The sequence below is a fragment of the Oryx dammah genome, unplaced genomic scaffold, assembly GCF_014754425.2.
Source record: "Oryx dammah isolate SB20612 unplaced genomic scaffold, SCBI_Odam_1.1 HiC_scaffold_28, whole genome shotgun sequence".
Lineage (NCBI taxonomy): Eukaryota > Metazoa > Chordata > Mammalia > Artiodactyla > Bovidae > Oryx > Oryx dammah.
In genome coordinates, this window is record NW_024070212.1 from 92,391,528 (window position 1) to 92,410,125 (window position 18,598).

At 41.5% G+C, this 18,598-nt stretch overlaps 2 protein-coding genes across 16 annotated transcripts in view; one reads left to right on the top strand and one right to left on the bottom strand.

Moving 5' to 3' along the window:
- Positions 1–5,417, top strand: part of NRDC (nardilysin convertase) — a 113,541-nt gene extending 108,124 nt beyond the window's left edge. For both annotated transcript variants that reach the window (XM_040231137.1, XM_040231138.1), the window contains 9 exons: positions 132–163; positions 405–543; positions 1,757–1,804; positions 2,089–2,141; positions 2,570–2,653; positions 3,122–3,212; positions 3,449–3,565; positions 4,579–4,668; positions 4,821–5,417. In XM_040231137.1, the coding sequence (XP_040087071.1) occupies positions 132–163; positions 405–543; positions 1,757–1,804; positions 2,089–2,141; positions 2,570–2,653; positions 3,122–3,212; positions 3,449–3,565; positions 4,579–4,668; positions 4,821–5,018 (852 nt within the window). In that variant the 3' untranslated portion in view covers positions 5,019–5,417. The remainder of the gene's footprint in view (positions 1–131; positions 164–404; positions 544–1,756; positions 1,805–2,088; positions 2,142–2,569; positions 2,654–3,121; positions 3,213–3,448; positions 3,566–4,578; positions 4,669–4,820) is intronic.
- Positions 5,418–5,743: 326 nt separating this feature from the next.
- Positions 5,744–18,598, bottom strand: part of OSBPL9 (oxysterol binding protein like 9) — a 172,980-nt gene continuing 160,125 nt past the window's right edge. For 9 of the 14 annotated variants that reach the window (XM_040231154.1, XM_040231153.1, XM_040231147.1 and 6 more), the window contains 10 exons: positions 15,302–15,387; positions 12,966–13,137; positions 11,708–11,792; positions 10,795–10,905; positions 10,487–10,550; positions 10,227–10,367; positions 8,684–8,762; positions 8,026–8,117; positions 6,650–6,785; positions 5,804–6,431 (listed from right to left, as the gene is read on the bottom strand). In XM_040231154.1, coding sequence (XP_040087088.1) covers positions 6,357–6,431; positions 6,650–6,785; positions 8,026–8,117; positions 8,684–8,762; positions 10,227–10,367; positions 10,487–10,550; positions 10,795–10,905; positions 11,708–11,792; positions 12,966–13,137; positions 15,302–15,387 — 1,041 coding nt within the window. In that variant the 3' untranslated portion in view covers positions 5,804–6,356. Of the gene's footprint in view, positions 6,432–6,649; positions 6,786–8,025; positions 8,118–8,683; positions 8,763–10,226; positions 10,368–10,486; positions 10,551–10,794; positions 10,906–11,707; positions 11,793–12,965; positions 13,138–15,301; positions 15,388–18,598 lie in introns of all 14 variants that reach the window. The other 5 variants (XM_040231150.1, XM_040231144.1, XM_040231158.1 and 2 more) reach the window with 2 other exon arrangements.

Sequence of the window (18,598 nt, forward strand, 5' to 3'; positions counted from 1 at the left end):
CAGACTGTATCTGCTTTCCTAATGCATTCCAAGGCTTCCTATGCACTTAGAACATTGGTATTAGTTGGTTTGGGGTGAAATTAATGTCAGTAGAGCCTGATATAGCTATTTTCTTCTCTTTCACCTCCTAGGAATCTACAGATTTCCTGAAATATGTTGTTGAGTGAGTATTGGTCGAGTTTTCTCTTTAGGAGTTATGTGTTCTTAATAGCAAGAGGACCTTGAGACCAAAATTCAGTTGTTACTAAATCTGTAATGGAGATGCTTCTTGTAGGTTTATTTGAGGTTAGTTATATAAACAAAGCAATTGAGAAGGCAATGTAGAAGGCCTGACTTTCAATTTTGGGAGCAGGAGTAGGAGGATAAAGGCACAGCCTTAGTGACCCTTACTGATTGTTTTGCAGCAAATTGAACTTCATGCCTCTGGAGCAGGAGATGCCTGTGCAGTTCCAGGTGGTGGAGCTACCCAGTGGCCACCACCTGTGCAAAGTGAGAGCTCTGAACAGGGGTGATGCCAACTCTGAAGTCACTGTATATTACCAGGTCAGTGGCCCCTTTGCACACAGCTGTCCTCACGGCTGTGTCTTTTAGACACTAAAGACTGGTGGAAGGACCACAGTGTCTGGGAGAAATGATCCTATGCTCATCAAGGCCTGTTTGCAGTTACTCTGTGGTTTTATGCTTGGGGTCATGTGTCCTCTCTTGAGGCAATTACATTTAAAAACTGTTCCTGTCAGTAAAGTGGATCCTTTTTCAATCACAGTGCTTTATTAATCACCCAGCCACTAGTCCAGAGGGATAGAACTGAAGTATGGCTGGAAATTCCTACATATTCACCAGTCAGAACTCCAGGGAGCAAGAGGACATTTGTTAAAAGGACAGTTTTGAAATATGACAAAAGTAAACATAGTCAGCCAACACAGTAAATAGAACGGCTTCCAGAGTCATAGTGAATATTTTCAAAGCTCCTGAGAGGGAGGATTTATCACCTCTATTTTATGTATGATAAATCTGAGGTCCTTCACTTACCTGAGGTCATACCAACTGGAATTCAAATTTATACCTTCTGTCTTCAAATCCTGTGTGTTTTCCACAGCATTCTGGAGAGATGAGATGGTGCTTAAAATAAGAAAGAGCTTTGCACTGATCTCGATTGGTCCATAGACTACTTTAGCCTGTGGTTGGTCCCACTCACTTTTAGGACGATGGGAACCTGTGTCTGTTTAGACTGATCTCAGACTAACTAACAAACTCCGGGGTTCTTTAACTGCTGCTTTGGTCCTAGGTTTTCTACATGAGGAAGTCACTTCTCTGCCTGACCTCGTGAAGATCCCTGGCCTGGACTTTGGACAGGGCACCATGGCCTCACTTGCACCTTGTCCTTTTCTTGTGTTTCTGGCCCTGAATCTTTGCCTTGACTGTAGAGCCTATCTTCCCCTGCAAGTCCTTGACTTTAGGTTGTGTCCTGGGTGTGTTTTGGGCAGGAGCTAGCAGGTCAGGGATTACTGGACTCAATTCCATGTCCACCTGCAGTTCTGAACTAGGGCTGAGACTATAGATCATCACGCATGATTCCAGTCTGCACACACCTTGTTTTGTGGGAAGGCAGGAAGTATAACAGTGGAGGATACGAGGGTTGAGGGAAGAGAAGAGTAGGGTAGTAACCTGAATAAATGGTTGTCAAGAAGAGCTATATTTTTAAAAAGCCCTGTAAGCCATTGGATTTTCAGTTGGTCTGATCAGCTTCTTCTCTCAGTCAGGTGCCAGGAGTCTGAAAGAATATACTCTTATGGAGCTGCTTGTGGTAAGTTGTATAAAGGAGAGTCCCTAATACTCGGGAGCCCCCGGCCCACTGTGAGGACTGGCCTATCTACCTGGGGGCTGGGGACCTGGGAGTGGTCAGAGATCTGTGGTTTGTAAGTGAGCTGGTGGTCTCACCTAGTATGAGCCAGGATAATGGGCCTGAGCTATTTAAGAAGGCAGTAAAGGAGGCTGGACTCGGGGGTCACATGTAACACTTTTGGGGAAAGAAATGGGGATTTCTCTGCTGGGAGGAGTTGAGCTGATGGGTAGTATGTTAAATTACAGATGCATATGGAAGAGCCTTGTTTTGACTTCCTTCGAACCAAGCAGACCCTTGGGTAAGTCTGCTGGCAAGAGCACTGACTCAAGATCTGGGGCTTACTTTGCAGGCTTAAGTCAAGCAGCTGTACTGACTGAACAGTCTCTCAGCGCTGTTTGGCCCTTCCAGGCCTTTAAGAGTCATACCTACCAAGTCATACTTGGTAGTCATACTGTCAAAATGTTTGCAATTTCCATCTTGGACTATGATCAGTCTGTCAGTTTGGTCAAGTTTCAGGATTAGCAAGAGAAGAGGCTGGCCTTGTGGTCCTCAGTTCAGGAGAGGGGTGGATACCCTAACCCAAGAGTAAACATCTATGACTCCTCTTCCAGGACCTCTAGGGTCCAGTAAGGATGGGCAGAAACCCCTCCCACTGCTCTCTAGTACCTCCAAGGACAGGGTGTAGGTGAGCACGTGAGCTCATACAACTTTTCACTCTGGCCGTAGGTACCATGTCTACCCTACCTGTAGGAACACATCTGGGATTCTAGGCTTCTCTGTCACCGTGGGGACTCAGGCAACCAAATACAAGTGAGTAAACAAGTGAGATGATGGGCCCAGCTATCGTTTTTCTTGGCGTAGAGAATAAGGGCTGCATGCTTGCCCTGACCATTTGCTTCCCATTTAGTCACAGCTGCAGCAGGTGGTTCATATATGGCCTGGTCCAGGACTTACCAGTGGGTTTGTAAGGTTTGACTCAAGTGACTGTGCAGGGCTTGCCACTGCCTCTTTTCAGGCAGCAAGCAAGGTACAAGGCCTTGTTGGTCCTCAGCTTTGAAATGGTCAGCATGGCTGTCTACTGCTTCCTACGAGGATACCAGGGAATTGGGCTAAAAGTGGAGTAGGGGCAGGGGTTCTTCACTGTTTACTTCCCTCCTGCAGCTTAGGGGAGATCACTTCAGCCTCTTTCCTGGAAGTATGCCTTAGACCCAGTTCTCTCCTTTGCCTTCTGCTTGAGACCTGGTCAGTGATGACTTAATGGAAGATGTTTTATTTTAGCTCTGAAGTTGTTGATAAGAAGATAGAAGAGTTTCTTTCAAGCTTTGAGGAGAAGATCGAGAACCTCACTGAGGATGCATTCAACACCCAGGTGATTATGCTGGCTTGGTCTTTTGTTGGCTCACCCAAGCCCTCGACACTAGTCTTAACAGTACTGTGTGCTGGGTTCTTGAGCTCTGTATCCCACCTTAATCTGACCATGTCTTCCTAGCTCCATCCCTCATCATCATGCTGGCAGGTCCATCACAAATCAGACCAGACAGGGTTCAGAGTGCTGAGGATACTTGGGTGATGCCATGCCTGAGAGTGTTTCTTTGATGGTAACAGGTCACAGCTCTGATCAAGCTGAAGGAGTGCGAGGACACCCACCTTGGGGAGGAGGTGGACAGGAACTGGAATGAAGTGGTGACCCGGCAGTATCTCTTTGACCGCCTTGCCCATGAGGTAGTAACATGGTTTTCAGAGTTAAGACAGTTCTGACAGGAACTCTTGATTTAACAGGAGACACAGTTCTAAGCAAATTGGTATTGTGTGAAGGAGAGACCGGGGGCACTCATCTTGGGTTGGTTATTTACTTGCCCATTTCTTGATGTGATTAAATTACATCTTGTTTCCAGACTGGCTACTGTAGTGTCTCAGGTGGCCAAGTGAGCAGGATGCTGGGTATTCTTACTCTTGCTCCCCCAGTTTCAATCAGATCCACTTTTTAAAAAATTGAAGTATGGTTGATTTACAGTGTTAACTTCTGTTGCAAAGTGATTCAGTTATATATATATATATATATATATTTTTTTTTTTTCCCTTTCGTTTTTGTATTATATATTCTGATTCATTACAAGGTTTGGGAGAAAAACAGGTTCTGCTACTTAAAGAAAATTGCGAACTTCTGGTGTTTATGAAGTTCCTTCTCCAGATTTAAGGATTCTGTGTGTAGGTCTTTGTGACAACTTCAAGCACCAAGTAATAAATCCCATTTAAAGGAGCTCTGGGTCCTACAGTCCAGTGCTCTGATACTATAACCCTATATGGTGAATTACCAAAGAACATTGAAGCAGAGGGGGTATTTAGCAAAGAGGCTTCATTCAGCCCAACTCTTGAGGTTCTGCAGTTTTCCTATTAGAAGCCAGAGGGTAAATACTTACCATGTATCTGAGAGGTGACGAGTGTGATGGGTTTGACTCCATGTATGGTACTCAGCTGTAGTTACAGCATCTGCTACCCTCTCCTGCTTATTATCTGCCAGTCAGTGCTAAGAAACATGAAGGTAAGTCAGGCTCATTTGTATCTTTATCTGGAAGGTTGGGAGCCAGCTGAAACATGTTAAAATAAAACAATGTGCTTATAATAAGCAGGACCAAGGAGGTCTGGCTAGGGTGTTGTGTTTAAGAACTATCTTTGCAGAAATATATTGCTAGTTTTTTATAGCTTTCTTTCATATCTTCCCTTCTTCCATTAAGATTGAAGCACTGAAGTCATTCTCAAAATCAGACCTAGTCAACTGGTTCAAGGCCCATAGAGGACCAGGAAGTAAAATGCTCAGTGTTCATGTGAGTATCGTTACCAAAGCTGTAGCTCTGTCCTTTCCAGGCTTGTCATCTCGCCCATTTACTGAGTTTGGGTTGGTGTCCTAGATCCTACTAGGTCTTTGCCCAAACGTGGTCAGCATTCTCTCTCACCTCAAGTCTTCGGCCTTTTTCAGGTTGTTGGATTTGGAAAGTACGAGCTAGAAGAGGATGATACCCCTTCCGGTGAGGATTCAAACTCTTCTTGTGACGTGATGCAGCTAACCTACCTGCCAGCTTCTCCTCTACTGGTAGACTGTACCATCCCCATTGTTGATATCAGGGGTTTCACATCAAGACTTAACCTTCTCCCCTACCATAAAATAGTCAAATAAACTGCAGTCTCGTTGGCCTGAAGCACTGTGCATTTAAGTGTTTGAATTTTATTAAGTTACACTACTACTGCCTTAGGGCTTCCATTGAATTTTTGCACTGGCATCATAGAATTTGATTTACTACCCTTCCCGTTGCGTTGTGACTAACAGACCGAGGGTTACTATACCAGCTGCAGAGAGAAATGAGCAGGGTGGGCCAAGTGTAACCAAAAAGCTTGCAGGAGCAGTCTTGAGATGCCCTGGTCTTCTCAGATTGAGAATCCAGTTCTGTATGACTGCCTTGAGAGGCCCTATGTAACTAGTGTCTTCTTAGTACCTAAATGCCAGGTGCTAATACCTGTGTTGTTGTTTTTAATGTATTTAAAAATAAAGATAATTCTGTATTGCCCTTCAGAATGACCCATTTACTGCTGTGACATTCCTTTTATTATATTTTGTTTCAATGTGGGGTGGGGATCTAAAAATAAACATTCTTCCCAAATTCTCTAAGGCAATAAAATATTTTTGGATAAAAGGTTGGTAGCCCTATGTGTACTATTTGAGAGTTCAATTAAAACAAGAATAGCATGGTGGGGGCTATAGATAGAAGAGTATAAGGAAGGCACAGGATGGATGGACCCCCTTCATTATTTGAAGAGTCCCTGTAAAAAGCCAGCCCCTGTATTCAAGGTTGCCAAGTAACTGGGTCCAAGTCTAATCATAAAAATAATAAGCACATTAAAAAAAAAGGTTGGAAAAATTACTTTATGAAGCCTTAAGAAGCATTGAGTATAATTAAACCATAGTCCAGAGTTAGATACAATTTAATAATAGTTCAATTCCAAAGTAAAAGTTATTGTAGGTGAGACCACAAAATTTCCTAACACGTGATTTTAATACATTACACTAAATTTTCTAAAATAACTCAGAGGAACTGATATTTACAGTAAATGGAGTATTTATGAAAAATCTGGCATCAGCTATATTATATATATGTATATATGTATATATAGAACCCAAGATTATATGAACTAGGAAACATGTTGTATATCTCAACAGCAGTACTAGAATGCAGAGTTTAAGACTGGGATTTATACCGTGGGATTTGGAAAAGGAACAGACATCTTGTTTTCAAAACCTGAAGTTTTTCTCAAGACCAAAATCAACGTTGTAACTGCCACAGACAGGAAAAAGGGAAGCTTTGCTCGCTTTAATTGTTCATCTGCATCAGAAAGTCCAGTATCCCTGAGATAGGAACCACTGCAATAAGAAGGGAGTGAATAGGTTCTCCCAAAGGAAGATTGTTGCTTAATTATGCCTCCTGCCCTGGAACCAGGAGCAAACTTTGTGTTTCCCAACCTAATGCTTGGCAGCACCGAGACGCTTCAGTAATGGTTCATCATAAACCCAGCATTCTCCATCTTCATGAAACAGCTGTTAGAGAAAGGGGGAAAATTCAGTTACATACTTGTTTTGTACTTCTGTATCATACTATTAATTATTTGATGTGCTCCCCCCTCAACAGTGAAATGAACGTTCATCTCATTTATCACCATGCTTATTTGGTACTTCAGTATTCACTGAAATGAATGAGTGACAGCTCAGGGAACAGCAGCTAGCAGACCGAGGCAGGCTCCCCAAAACAAACTTACCCTTGTCTCCCATTGAATTTCCTTTTCCTTCCTTTCTCGGGCTTCTGCTCTTTGTCTTTCTTCAAGTCTGTGCTTGGCTTCAGTTGCTGCGTCAATGTCTCTGATTTTTAAGTTGAAAGTGACATCCTTCCAAAGGCTAAAGAAAAGAAGTGAAGGTGCTGAGTACTTGGTGGAGAGAGGAATTAGCAATCTGAAAATGAAAGGCTAGAGGCATCTAAAACAACATAATTACACTACAAGTCAAATGGCTTTAAATGTAGTTCACAGACTAAATCTCCTTAGGCTGGCACAAGAGTGAAAAACAGAAACAAACTCGGAATATTCCACTGCTAGTTGTCAAAGGAGGAAATAAAGCATGTACAGAAAGCTGTATATATGGCTGGGACAACAGGAGAAAGATCAACTGAGACAGACTACTTTTAGCTGTACCTCTTAACTAGTGATGTATCCTTGGGGCTGTCAGTTCATCTCTAGGGCATCAGTGTCCCTTATATTAAGCTCAGGGAACAGCAGTTTATATTAACTAAATGGGAGATGAGAGGAGCTGAGACATTCCATTTCATAAAGACTCTTCTGGAATTAATGAATGGGAGAAGTAGTCTGAATATAGAGAATAAGGGTCAAGAGAAGCATTGCAGGAGCTTAAGGTTGGGGGCGGGGGAGGAGATCTGGCTTCTTCTCAAGGCCTGGAAGATGGTAACTAGACAAGTCTGGTCCAAACAATGCTTTATAAGTGAGGACGCATAGGGATTAGAAAAGTAGCGATCCTAAGATCCCGTCGTGTGAGCAGCAGAGCATAAAGGTCTACAGATTTCCACTTACAACTATGAACAGGCAGTCCAGACAAATAAGACTGTTTATTCTTTCAAGTTTTTAAGTTTTTTAAGACCTAAAGATGTTTTGAGATATATCTATATCCATATATACAGATAGTCTACAAAGAGGGTGATAAGCCAACATCCCTGGAGAAGGAAATGGCAATCCACTCCAGCACTCTTGCCTGGAAAATCCCATGGATGGAGGAGCTTGATAGGCTCCATGGGGTCACAAAGAGTCGGACACGACTGAGCGACTTCACTTTCACTTCACTTGATATTTATCATATGTCAAGCATCATACACAGGCTCCATGTATATCTCATTTAGTTCTCATAGCAATGCTGGGGTGGTTCCCGTTTCAGGAAAGAATGCAAAGACAGGCTAGCTTACAGTCAGGGTTACAGTGCAGGAGGTGGAGCACTGTATGAACCCAGGCATTCAGACTCCACCTGTGCTCCGTCACGCCTGCTATGCAGTCTACAACCTGGCCTTGCCCCTACGCCTGGCCAATAGCAAGAGCACTGCTGCAACAACTCTATAGTTACGTTGTCTCCTTACCAGCGGGATTCGTACTCATTCTGATCTTCCAGCTTCCTTACTTTCTTCTTAACTATAGGCAATTTCTTGGTATCTATAAAAACTACATTTTCCTAGAAAACAGAAAAGGTAGGTAGATGTTTTATTGTTCACACTGTTCTAAGAGAAAAAGTCAACTCTTCCCATTAACAGATTTAATACTGAAATCCCACAGTATGTTAGTGATATAGACAATGAGTTCCATATGCAATCTAAAGCCTAAATTGTTTTAAGTCTTGGTAAAGGCTCTTGGTAAAAATAGATATTTTCAATGTGGCTATGTGTTGGGATGTAATATGACTGGGATGTAATCTCTTGGACTAGCTAAACAACTAATCCTAATGTTAAGTACTGGGATGTAATCTCTGGGACTAGCTAAACAACTAATCCTAATGTTAAGTACTCTGAGCACTTTCCCCCATATATTATTCTTGAGTCTTTTAAGGGGAGAGGAAAGTAAAAATCATTCTACTACCTGTACTGCTGGGGAAAGGTGGAAGAAGGAAAAAGCTTGGCTTGAAGAGATGGCATTAGAGCTCATCTTGGTGGTTAACATTTCCAGATGAAGGAAGCCAGAGTAAGGGACAGGCTATGATTCAATGAAGCCTGAAACAAGTGGCAAAACACATGATGTTCTTACCCCTGTTGAGTATTTTGCATACATTACACCATTCCATTCCCCTTCAATTGAGCAGAAAGACTTCTTGTCATTTGGAGAACTACATTAAAAACAAAAAACAAACATTAAAACGCATTTGTGTCAGTCTCAAATTGAAATTTCTCTACCAAAGAATCTTGTCAGTTGTGGCCTACCTACCCAGAGCAAAACAGAAGAACTGTAAAGGTAGATTAATAAAACTGGTTTTATTTGTGAAGGCAGATTAATAAAACTGGTTTTCTCAGAGCCAACAACAAGAATTAATGCCATAAAGATGCTGCTAATGGATTCAAGATCCCAGAAACTGTGGGTATGAGGAGATATGTTAGGTGCTGGGACCACAGCAGACTACAAACTCGAGGTCTTCAGTCTAGTGGGGAGACCCTGCCACTGAAATTCTGGGTGGAAAGTGCTGTTATGTCCAGGCAACCACGGGAGATCAAGGGCAACACTGCTACAATGAGGGTCAGGGAAGGTTTTGCTTAAGGATACAATGATGGAGACCAGACTTTCATCTTCAGGCTGGGCCATAATATTAAGATGTTATCTGAGAAGCCCACCAAGCACTCTTTCAGAAGGCAGTCTATTATAAATTAACTGTGATTGGCCAAAAAAATCTGCTAGCAGTTCCTATTGGTGCTGGCTGCTTTAAGGAACTCTGAGAAGCAGGCCCACCCATGTCTTTGTTCTGGACATCCTTTTCCCCCTGCCTGCCTGTCTGAGGGGGCAGCCACATTATCGTGGTGACTTGTGCTGCTCCCTAAGCTCTGCCCCTATTTTCTGACTGCAGTAATATTTTGGATTTCACAGTGTTCCTTAGTAACTTCATCTTTTGTTCATGGTCCCTTCCTCCTTCCTTCCTTCCTTCCAAGAATTTTCTGGATGTTGATTCCATCATCAAAATTAAATTATCTCCCTAAAAAACTGGTTAACCAATCCTGTGTCTGCCATCTGCAACACTGCTCCCAGTGAGGCCTCTGAGGACAGAGAAATCCCTGCAGGGTCTCCTTGTCTAGGCAGGCTCTGAACCCAACTGACTGCTGACTTGGACAACACAGACGACGTCATCTAATCCTGGAGCGTCAAACAGAACCAAACAAAGATACAATGGTTACTGTTTTTCCCCAGCAAAGGCACACAAAAAAACAAGGACCATAAGGGCTTTGAGACACTACAGTGGGTGTCACAGGGTCTACTGTATGGACAAGCTCACGGTCCAATTCAGCAATAATGAGTTAAGCATACATAATCTGGGTTGGCTACGAGATCCAGGAAGACTCCTTAAGTTCCTATTTGCAAGTCAGGTTCCTAGGAAGGAAATCCCACCAGTGACCTCAGATTGTTCTTAGGTCTCCTTCTGAGATGGGATTTTAGGAAGAGACACGAAACACAGCATGTAAAATAAGTTTACAAAGACAGGACCACCAAAATGGTCAATTCTTGATGGAAGTTATAGTTCAAGACAAAAGGAAAACTATTTTAGAGATACAGAAGGAGCATCGAAGTAGAAAAACAAAATACCTACAAAATCTCAGCAGTAATTCTGTGCTTCTTGCCCCCATAGAAAGGTTTAGTGTGGAAGACGATATTTGCACTATAGCCAGTTTTGGAACAGTTAATATTGCATTCTCCGCCTAGTTCCACCCAGGGCACTGTGAGGATAGACCTGCAAAATCAAAAGTTTCAGTAAGGCTGACAGTTCAGAGCAAAGAAAGGAGGGGCACAACTTAAAGAGCAGCAGGGCCTACTGCTCGCGCATCAGAGGAACGGAGCTGCTCTACTTGCCTGCCGTAGCCATTGGGGAATGTGAGAATGTAATGTTCGTCATGCTCTAGACACGAGACACAGCCTGTGGAAAGAAGGGGTGGAATCTCAGATAAGCAGCTGACAGAATCTCCATTCAGTTTAGGGATAATCACCCTTGCATCTCAACCTGGCTCTCACCCCCAACACACTTGCTTCCCTGCACACAATGACTTCCAGTCTGACTTTCTGGGGTCATTTCCTCTTACTAGACAGATGGCCAGCACATATAAGAATGACAGAGAGTTCTCCCATTAACACTGTAGTCCACTCAAAGCCCACAGACTTACCCTGCCCTATGTTGTGCACCCCAATTGACATCCCAAGGAATTTTGACTTGGTCCAGATATGAGCATTGAATTGTATCTTCTTATTAAAACACTCAGCATAAAAGGCTGAAACTGAAGAGAAATTATTTCATTTAGTGCACTATATAGCCTATTTTATTTATAAACATACACACCATAAACATACATGCCCCCCACCCCCAACTCCCTTAACCCAGAGAAACAACTGGCTGCATGGGGAAAATCCTTTACCTTTCAAAGAACATTCTTGAATGTGGTCAGGAATTACCCACCTGCCCTTTACACCCTGTTTCCCCCAGTGCAAGCCACTGTTCAGGACCACATGGGGAGGAACTTCCTGAACCGTGAGGCCAATCCCAGGGCTTAAAAACAAAGGGTCGGTATGTTCTCATCAGCAAGCATGTTGCTGCTCCAGCCTAAACAAACAAAGGGTTGGTCTGTTCTCATCAGCAAGCATGTTGCTGCCCCAGCCTAAACCTGGACCCATACAGTATAATCAGTCTTAACATGGCATCTAGCAAGTAACACGGGAAGACATGCATTCTTTCCACTGGGCCAGGAACATACCATAATGAAACTACATCTGTTTTCTATGAACTGTCTTCAGAGTTGCTGAGATCGCTACAGCACAGCTCATAATGTGCAAGATGACTTTAGAAGCATTAAAAGTTGGCTTCCCAAATCCCTTCTTTTTATATTAATTAATCAGTGAAGCTAATAGTCTTTGGAACTTATACCAGGAACAGATATGAGGAACCAATCTTCACAGGACTGGGAAGACACAGGTAGCCATTAAACACAAGGACAGTGCAGAGACCTCAGTTATGGAGCTTTCTATGACCCTTTTTAGATAACAGTTTAAAAGTGGATGTAGCTGAGGAGCTCTGTCACTTACTGGGTGGATGGTGAGAAACCTGCTCAGCCACAAATGTTACACTATTCTTGGAAACCCAGGGAACTGGTCCTTCTGAAACTAGCTCCTGCAAGCAAACAGAACATCATTTTCTTTTGATGTGGAAACAAACAACATGCAGACAATCTAATAACTGGAGTCTCTGCCTCATAAGCTGGTTAAATGCTCTCTCCTCTACACTCACAAAGCATCTCATATATACTTGTCTCGCAGCGCTTAATTACACTATTGGAATGATTGCTTTGTGTAAGTCTCTCTAAGACATGCATAAAGGCAAGGATCATGTGCTGAACTTAGGGTCAAGACTGGCACAGAGCAAGTACTTATCCAGGTCTGTAATATGATTAAACAGACACATATTGCTTGTGTCTTTAGTGTGTGTGTGCTCAGCTGCTCAGCTGTGTGTGACTTTTTGTAGCCCCATGGATTGTAACCTGTCAGGCTCCTCTGTCCATGGGATTTCCCAGGGAAGAATACTGGAGTGGGGTGCCATTTCCTTCTCCAGAGGCCACCTGGGAAGCAGGACTACATGTAATGCATCATTCAGAAAAGGAAAAATATGGAGAGTTACATTTACTGAGAGATTATTAAGTGCCAACCACTGTGGGCAATGGGCTTATTTTTTCCCTCCCCTGAACTCCAGACTCTTAAAATTCTAACTCCCTATTTGACAGTCCACTTACATGTCTAAGAGACTCCCCATATATTTCAAATTGGAGTTCTAGACTTTTCCCTCCCCAGATCCAGTCTTTCCCTTTGTAGTAAATAGCACCAGCCCACCATGCAAGGATTCATCTCTAACTTACCTCCCCAAATCTAACAGCTCTGGCTCCAAAATATAACTTGAATCAACTATTCTCCTGGAATAATGCCAAAGTCTCCTCAATGGTTTCCTTGCTTCTATTTTTGCACCTTTCCAATTCATTTGCCACAAAATAATCATGATGACCTTTTCATTACAAAAATGAGTTCTTGATAAGCTGTAAAATTATCTTTATGGTCCATGAGGACTTGCATGATCTTGTTTCTCAATTTCTAATCCTCATTGTGCACCACTCTCTTCCCTTGCTCACTATATTCAAAATATGCTGGTCCAACAACATTGTTATTCTATGGGTGGTAAACATCTTTTAATCAGTGCCTTTAACACTATCATCTGCCCCCAAATACAATGAAATCTTCAATCAGTAAATTAAGAACTAAGTACTAAGATAATTAAAAACATGAGTGGAGAACTCACCGCATTCTCTTCAGTATCATTTGGTAATGTCCAGTGACACTGAAAGATTTCGCCCAAAATGGGGTTGTATGGCTTTTTGGCAACCGACCCTTTCCTTCCTGCGTGAAAGGCTGAGAGATACCATTTCACAACCTGAACCATTCGGTCTCTGGCATCCTTCTGGTCACTAATACTGCAAGGAATAAAGACAAAATTTAACATCCTCTTTTTTGACAGTACCCCTCAGCATGGTCTACCCCCTAAGCCAGGCTGAAGGACCAGTAACTACCTCAGCTCTTTTTTAAAACTGAAGTATAATATACATAATCAAACATACCAGTCTTAATTGTTTGGTTTTATGAATCGGAAAAATGCATATATCCATTTAATTAAGCTTGAGTGTAATGAAAATGTTCTATATCTTGATTGTACTTAAATAATGACATACATCAAGATACAGAACATTTCCATTACCCCCAGGTTTCCCCATCCTTTCCAAGCAATCCCCACCCCTTAACCCTGAGGCAAACACTGTTTCTGGTTTGCAGTACCATTAGTTTTGCTTTTCCCATAACTTCATACTTGTTAGTACACTGTTTAATTGCAAAACAGTTGGAGATTTTCTCGATGTATCTGTGTTACTGATATCTAATTTAATTCGTCAAAGATCAGTGGATATATTCCATACGGTTTCAATTATTTTAGATTTATTAAGTCTTCCTAGTATATGGTACATCTTGATGAATGTTCCACAGCACTTAGAAAGACTGTTATAGTGTTTGGTAATGTTTTAGAAAGGTTAACTAGATCTTCCATAGTAACACTGTTTCTCAGAGGGGTGGGCAGAGGTGCCTGCTGTTCAATTCCTGAGGGAGGAATTTCTAACCATGATTGTCTATTTGTCTATTTCTTCCTTCAATTTTTGCTGCATATAGTTTGAAGCTGTTTTACATATTTAGGATTATTTATTCTTGATAAATTGACTCCTATCATATGAGTTATCCCTACTTGTTTCTGGTAATGCCAGTCTTACCTTAAAAAGTATTTTTTGTCTGATACTAACACAGCAACACCAGCTTTGTTATGCTTAGTGTTTTGCATGGTATGTCTTTGTCCATCCTTTTACTTTTAACCAATGTCTTTACCAATGTCTTTACATATTTAAAGTCTCTCTCTTGCGAACAGAGTACAGATGAATCTTGCTTTTCTTTTTAATCCAGTCTTAAAATCACTGTTCTTTTAAATGGAGTATATATGATATTCACATTTAATGTACTATGAATATAGCTGAGTTTAACTATCATCATGGCATTTGTTTTCTACTTCGCCCCTTTATTCTTTGTTCTATTATATTTCCTTTCCTTCTTTTTGGGAGAGTTAGAATTTTTAGAATTACACTTAATCATATCTATTGGTGTTTTAGCTGTATTTCTGTAGTTTTTAAATGGTTCCTTCTAGGGGCCTAAATTCTCATACATAAAAATTATCCTTAAACCTCAAATCTATATATAATGAATAACTGCTACTTTCTATGTATGTTATCAATAAATGCTTACATTTTATTTGTTCAACTTTGTATGAATTTAAACAATGCCATATTTAATTTCTGCCCTTTGGGAACTGGTTAAATGAGTCTCTTAAAATCCTCATTAAGAAGTTACGTATCAGTGTTATCCAACATGCCCACCCATTGTGAAACTTCGGTGATTTCTACCTGGCTCTAGTAAATCACAGTCCAAGGCCAAGGAATGCAATCAGAGAAGATGGATTAGAACATCCTGTTACAAAGAAAATGCTCCTGATACCAGTGAAAAGCAATGTGAACTCACTCACCTCCTCATAAATCAATCTCACCTTTAGATTACTCCTGTCCTTTATACGTATATCTAATACTGCAATCTTTGTATTTAAAATTTATGAATCAGTCTGTAATCTGGACACTGGACTATAAACTCGTCAAATGCAGTCACTGCAACTCTTTCCCCTTCCAGCTTACAATAGAGTGTTCACAAAAAACAAGTGCTTTAGAAAAGTTTGTTAAACTCAAATAACTGAACTTCATCAGGATGTAGTGTCAACAATTTGACAGTGATTACCAATTCCTAGATCAAAAAAAGCTCTGTAAATACTGGCTACCTTATTAATAGGTATTCAAGATTTTTTAAGATGTTCAACTTGGTTGCCTAACAATATTAGCAAAAGATAACCTAAGCAAAGAGGCATCTAATACAAACAAAATATTCAACACCTTATTTCCTCAGAAACATCTGAAAAGCAAGGGAATCTATCCTGCAAAGGCAAAAAGGTAATGAGTAACATCTTTAAAATAGTGGAAGCTATTATATCAAATCAAATACCTCACAAACAGGTCCGGATGAGCAAAAAAGTCTGCATACATTTCTAAAAGAGATCTTCTTTCAAGAATAAATGTTGGAAGAACTACCTGAAAAACATACATATTTGACCCTTGAGAATCAAATTCCACTACAGATATATAAGACTGCTGAGCTGCATTTAAAAAGAAAAACACGTAAATGAAAACAAAAAAACTGATTCCAATCACAGTAACATCCACCAAGTACTGCCCAGGCATGCTCTTGATACCTACTTCTCAAACTGTTCTGATTCAGAAACGCCCGTTAACCTGTCTAAGAGATGAAAAACAGAGATTCTGAATGTTTAAATGTCACTTTCTCTGAGCAACCACTCTTTGGCTCCCCAAGTCAATAATCAAAGTTTTAGCCATAACAACTATGCAGTAGCAACACTTTGAGATCTTTGACGTTCTGGAGCATCACACACATACATTATCTTATTAAACTGTACAACCATCTCATTAAGAAGAAATTATCATCATTTTACAGTGGAGAAAGTTCAGTTCAGTTCTCTCGCTCAGTCGTGTCTGACTCTGCAACCCTCTGAACTGCAGCACATCCGGCCTCCCTATCCATCACCAACTCCCAGAGTTTACCCAAACTCATGTCCATTAAGTCGGTGATGCCATCTAACCATCTCATTCTCTGTCATCCCCTTCTCTTCCTGCCTCAATCATTCCCAGCATCAGGGTCTTTTCAAATGAGTCAGCTCTTTGCATCAGGTGGCCAGAGTATTGGAGTTTCAGCTTCAACATCAGTCCTTCCAATGAACACCCAGGACTGATCTCTTTTAGGATGGACTGGTTGGATCTCCTTGCAGTTCAAGGGACTCTCAAGAGTCTTCTCCAACACCAAGTTCAAAAGCATCAATTCTTCGGTGCTCAGCCTTCTTCACAGTCCAACTCTCACATCCATACATGACCACTGGAAGAACCACAGCCTTGACTACACAGACCACTGTTAACAAAGTAACGTCTCTGCTTTTTAATATGCTGTCTAGGTTGGTCATAACTTTCCTTCCAAGGAGTAAGGGTCTTTTAATTTTATGGCTGCAATCACCATCTGCAGTGATTTTGGAGCCCAGAAAAATAAAGTCAGCCACTGTTTCCCCATCTATTTCCCATGAAGTGATGGGACAAGATGCCATGATCTTAGTTTTCTGAATGTTGAGTTTGAAGCCAAATTTTTCACTTTCCTCTTTCACTTTCATCAAGACGCTCTTTAGTTCTTCTTCACTTTCTGCCATAAGGGTGGTGTCATCTGCATATATGAGTTATTGATATTTCTTCCAGCAGTCTTGATTCCAGCTTGTGCTTCTTCCATCTCAGCGTTTCTCATGATGTACTCTGCATATAAGTTAAATAAGCAGGGTGACAATATACTGCCTTGACGTACTCCTTTTCCTATTCAGAACCAGTGGAGGAAAACGAACCTCAAATGGGTGAGAAATTTTCTCACTGCTCTGTTGTTAAGTGGAATCCAAAATTGGCTCTGTTTGACTTTGGGGGGTGGGGTCTACACACATTCCTCTCTACTGTTGCTTCTCTATCATCGTAAGTGCCTAAGGAAATTTATCTACTGGATCTGTGTACTCATGGATCTGTGTCCCCAAGTAAACAATGAGCTTCTAGAATGCAAGAACCATACTTATTTGTACTTGCATTTCAGCTACTATTACAAACTAAGAAATTTTTAGTAAGTAACTGAGGGAGTAAACAAAATGAAAAAGAGAATAAAGATGAGATTCTACCAACTCTTTCTTCAGGATGCTGGGCCTATGAAGAAAAATGCTGAGGGCCTGGGAAAGTGGCAGAGGAGAAAGTAAAGAAAAGAAGAACCCCGGCAGTCCAATGGTTAAGAATCCATTTGCCAATGCAGAAGACAAGGGTTCCATCCCTGGTCCAAGAAGGTAAGACTCCACAGTGCTGCAAGGCGACTAAGCCTGTATGCCACAGCTACTGAAGCCAGCGTGCCCAAGGGCCTGTGCTCCTCAACAAGAGAGGCTGCTGCGATGAGGAGCTCCCTCCCCAACAAGAGAGGCTGCTGCGATGAGGAGCCCGCGCACGGCAGCTGAAGAGCAGGCCCCACTCGCTGCAACCAGAGAAGAGTCCATGCACAGCATCAGTGATCCGGTGCAGCCAAAAATAAATACAAGATAAAAACTTAAAAAAAGAGAAGAAATTGAAATATGGGGGAAAAGAGTAAGAAAGGTTAAGATTAATCAATTAAGAAAAGAAGAATTCCATTACAAATAGAGGAAGAGTTTTTGAAGTCTGTATCAGAATAGACATTATTCATTATGGCAGTTGAGCATCATAGTAACCAAATATTCCTTTAAATGTAGCATTTACTGCAATATTCAAGAACCTGTGGTAAATGCTATGGAAGCAGCAAAGGTTAATTGAGAGAATAATATCAGCATTTAACTCTTAGGTAGAATGTGATAAATATTGGGCTTCCCTGGTAGCTCAGATTACCAAGAATCTGCCTGCACTGAGGGAGGCCTGGGGTTTGATCCCTGGGTTGGAAAGATCCCCTGGAGAAGGGAATGGCTATCCACTCCAGTATTCTTGCCTGGAGAATTCCAAGAAGAGAGGAGCATCCAGGAGATGTGCAATGTCCTCTGGAAAGTCAGGAGAGGCAAAAGGTCATGCTCTGTTTGGGAAACCAGAATGAGGGCAAAGCTGAGAACCAACACACTGAGGTGGCGCTGGAGAAAAGCCTTAGAGAGGAGGCTACAAGAGAGGGAAAACGTGGAGCCGTGGACATGGTGGCGGGGACAAGGGGAGGGGGGGCGGCAGAAAATGGGCGTGACAGGCACTAACCAGTGGGCCCGGGAGGCTGCTGCATATGAAGAGGAGTGACAGAACACAACAGCCTGGAGAGAACCCCTATGGCTCTAATATTTAGAATGTTTATCATCAGACTCCTGAGTTTAAATGTTCCTCAGAACACCTATATTTATAGTATAAATATGCTTAAACTGGCGAGTAAGCTTGGTGTAATTTTCTACCACTCTTAGAGAACACAGAGATTATACATTACTAAGTAATACTACAAAAGAACAAGACAGGGCTAAATATCTCAATATATAAACAGCTCTTGCAAATCAACAAGAAAAAGATTACTACTGCCAGCAGAAAAATGAACAAAAGAACAGAACATGCAATTTGAAAAAGAAGACATTGCCAAAGACCATAAGTTTGACCATAAATTTTTCCCTCCCTACTTAAAATTTTTCTTAAGAACTCTCATTGAACAGATCTTCATTGTTTTTAG